Source organism: Uranotaenia lowii, chromosome 2, assembly GCF_029784155.1.
Source record: "Uranotaenia lowii strain MFRU-FL chromosome 2, ASM2978415v1, whole genome shotgun sequence".
Classification (NCBI taxonomy): Eukaryota; Metazoa; Arthropoda; class Insecta; order Diptera; family Culicidae; genus Uranotaenia; species Uranotaenia lowii.
In genome coordinates, this window is record NC_073692.1 from 322,696,633 (window position 1) to 322,699,851 (window position 3,219).

The 3,219-nt window shown below is 43.2% G+C and overlaps 1 protein-coding gene across 1 annotated transcript; it reads left to right on the forward strand.

Annotated features, from left to right (window-relative positions):
- The first annotated feature begins 319 nt into the window (after positions 1–319).
- LOC129746779 (uncharacterized) lies at positions 320–1,680 on the forward strand. Its single transcript, XM_055740658.1, has 3 exons — positions 320–999; positions 1,062–1,320; positions 1,378–1,680. Exons 1-3 carry the CDS (start codon positions 455–457, stop codon positions 1,672–1,674), a joined length of 1,101 nt encoding a protein of 366 aa, XP_055596633.1. The 5' UTR covers positions 320–454; the 3' UTR covers positions 1,675–1,680.
- The last annotated feature ends 1,539 nt before the right edge of the window (positions 1,681–3,219 follow it).

Genomic DNA, 3,219 nt, shown 5'->3' on the forward strand with positions numbered 1-3,219 from the left:
AGAAAAAAAAATGCGATAATTTTCGATAATTTTCAATCCTCTCTCTGCGAAACACAAGGTTCCAGATTTTATTTCCAAAATCTACAAACCATGATAAACTATTATACCTGTTACGTACCGCATTATCTAATATTTGAATGGTCCCTTACTATAGTAACGCCAGAAAACTGACGGTTACACAAGCTATTCGTTCAAGGTTCTGTCAATCAACACCTCACAGTTATTAAATACTCATCAATGTTATGCTTGGAGAATAACTTGAATCTGATACCATGAGTGTTTGCTTTCATACAAGGTACTTGTAAGAGTGACTAAGCAAAACTATCTCTCATTTATACTTAGCTTCATAAATAAAAACACACTAAGCTTGAAAAATTCAGTCCGGGATCGAAAGTATCCCGAAGCGGTTCAAAAGCATTGCATTCAAGCTTCATTTTAAAATATTTGGATTAAAATGTCGAGCCCTCTAGTGTCGGTTGAAGATTACGAGAAGCGTGCCGCGGAGATTATCCCAGCAGGGTCGTTTGATTACTTCCGGTGTGGCGCTGGCGATGAGCTTACCTTGGGGCTGAATCGTTCTTGTTTCGAACGTATCCGGATTCGAACTCGGGTACTTCGTAGTGGATCCAAGCGTGATATGAAGGTCACCCTCTTTGGAGAGGAGCTTGCTATGCCGATTGGAATTGCTCCCTCGGCCATGCAGCAGATCACTCATCCCGAGGGTGAAGTAGGGAATGCTCGAGCTGCGGCCAGTCGAGGTGTAGTGTATACTCTTAGCACCGTGGCAACGTACTCTCTTGAGCAGGTTGCAGCCGAAACGCCAGGATCGCCAAAGTGGTTTCAGTTGTATATTTTTAAAGATCGCACTCTCACGGAGTCTCTGGTTCGGCGGGCGGAGAAAGCTGGCTTCAAGGCCATCGTACTGACGGTTGATGCCCCGATGTTCGGGATTAGAAGAGCGATTATGAGGAACAAATTTTCCCTGCCACCTCATTTGGTGTGAGTCTATTTAAATTTTTCCCAGAGGATAATCAATAAAATGATGATTGTTTTCATAACAGAATAAGAAATTTGGAAGGTCACCTACCTCCCGTTAAACAGGGCCAGGACGCACCGAATATCCAGGACTACATGTCCGGACAGCTGGATCCGACGTTGTCCTGGGACGATGTGAAGTGGTTGCAGAATTTTACCAAACTTCCGGTGATTGTGAAAGGAATCCTGTCTAAAGAAGATGCTATCTTGGCAGCCGACGCTGGAGTTCAAGGAATTTGGGTTTCCAATCATGGCGCAAGACAACTGGACTCGGTGCCTGCAACGGTATGTGTTTAAAAAAATGTTGAATCAAGAGGATTACAAAACTTGATCAATTTTCAGATTGAAGCTCTTCCAGAAATAGCGGCTGCCGTTGGGGATCGTACCACAATCTTTATGGATGGTGGAATAAACGAGGGAACGGATGTTTTCAAAGCTCTGGCGTTGGGTGCGAAAATGGTTTTCATTGGGAAGCCCGCCCTGTGGGGACTGGCCGTTGATGGACAGCAGGGAGTGGAAAATGTGCTGGACATTCTCAGAAAGGAACTGGACCTGGCAATGGCGTTTACCGGATGTCAGAAAGTGGCGGATATCGGTCGATGTCATGTGGCCCATGAGTCGGAATATTATAAATTTTAGATTTCATTGGTCGGCAGTTTTTGTATTTTATTTACAGAATTTTCTAAACGTTGTTTTGAGTTTTGTTGGAATGGTTGCGGAAAAAAGAATATTCTTGAACTTGAATAATTTGGAACATTAAAGTCTGCTTCATTTAATATTGGAACAAATTCTTTTGCTCATTGTGGCGCTCCTAGTGGACGGATTTGGAAACTTTTTTCACCCACGTGTCGGGAAATTTATTACCTTTCACCATGTGTTTATGTCATAACACCAAACGATAGCATTTTGTAAACAACCGCCATGGAAGCCGAAAGGAGAGATCAAATTGTGCACAGTTTTCTTGAAAATCCATTGTTGTCGGCATCGAAGCTAGCTAAATAGCTTAAAATGCCAAGAAATACCGTATGGCGTGTTATCAAGCAGTACAAGGAAACATTGACGACGGCTCGGAAGCCGCATTCGAAGCGTCGGAGTGGAACTGTCGACCGGAAACTGCGTGGGAAAGTCATCAAGGCCGTCAAGAGGAATCCCAATCTTTCAGACCGCGATTTGGCCAATAAGTTCCAGGCCGCTCACAGTACGGTGCGACGAATTCGTCTCCGGGAAGGAATAAGGTCATTCCGAGCCGAACTTTGGGCAAATCCCAGGTCAAAAATTTTATTTGGCGACGGCTCGGGGGGATGTACCTGCAAAATTTAAGTTCGTGTTTGCGTATAAATTCGCCCGCAAGTACATGATTTGGCAGGGGATATGCAGTTGTGGACAGAAAACCAAAGTCTTTCTCACTGACAAGACAATGACATCAGAAGTCTACAAAAAAGAGTGCCTACAGAAACGGATTCTGCCGTTTATTCGTGCCCACGACCGTCCAGTAATGTTTTGGCCGGACCTCGCAAGCTGCCATTACAGCAAAACGGTTATGGAATGGTACGCAACGAACGGGGTCAGCGTAATACCGAAGGACCTCAACCCCCCAAACTGCCCCCAGTTCCGGCCGATAGAGAAATACTGGGCAATCACGAAGCGGAGGCTTAAGGCAAAGGGAAAACTTGCTAGGAACATGACTCAAATGAAGAACTGGTGGAATCAAATCGCCAAAACGGTGGACGAAAAGGGTGTGCGCCGCCTAATGTGCCGTATTACGGGAAAAGTACGAGAATTTCTTCGAAACAGCAATGAATATTTTTTTTAATTTTTTTTTTATGAAAGAGTAAAGAAAATGCTACATTTGTATGAAAAACAAATTATGAATTCGTTAATAAATGACTGAACTACACGCAATTGTTTGTGTTCCAATATTAAATGAAGCAGACTTTATCATAAAACAACGAAAAAGCCACGGTCTCAGGTGCTAAAGGCGATTTCTTAGTTGAAGCTCTCATATTTCCTCATATATCTTCACCTCATCCTTTATCGTAGCTAGTAAAAATAAAAAGCGCAAAGAATCACGGTTGCCAGTTTATAGGATGACACATAAAAATGTGAAATTTGTCATCTAGGTTCAAAATCCCCCCATGAGGGTCCAGAAATGCGAAGCGAAATATTTTTTGTGAAACTTGAAAT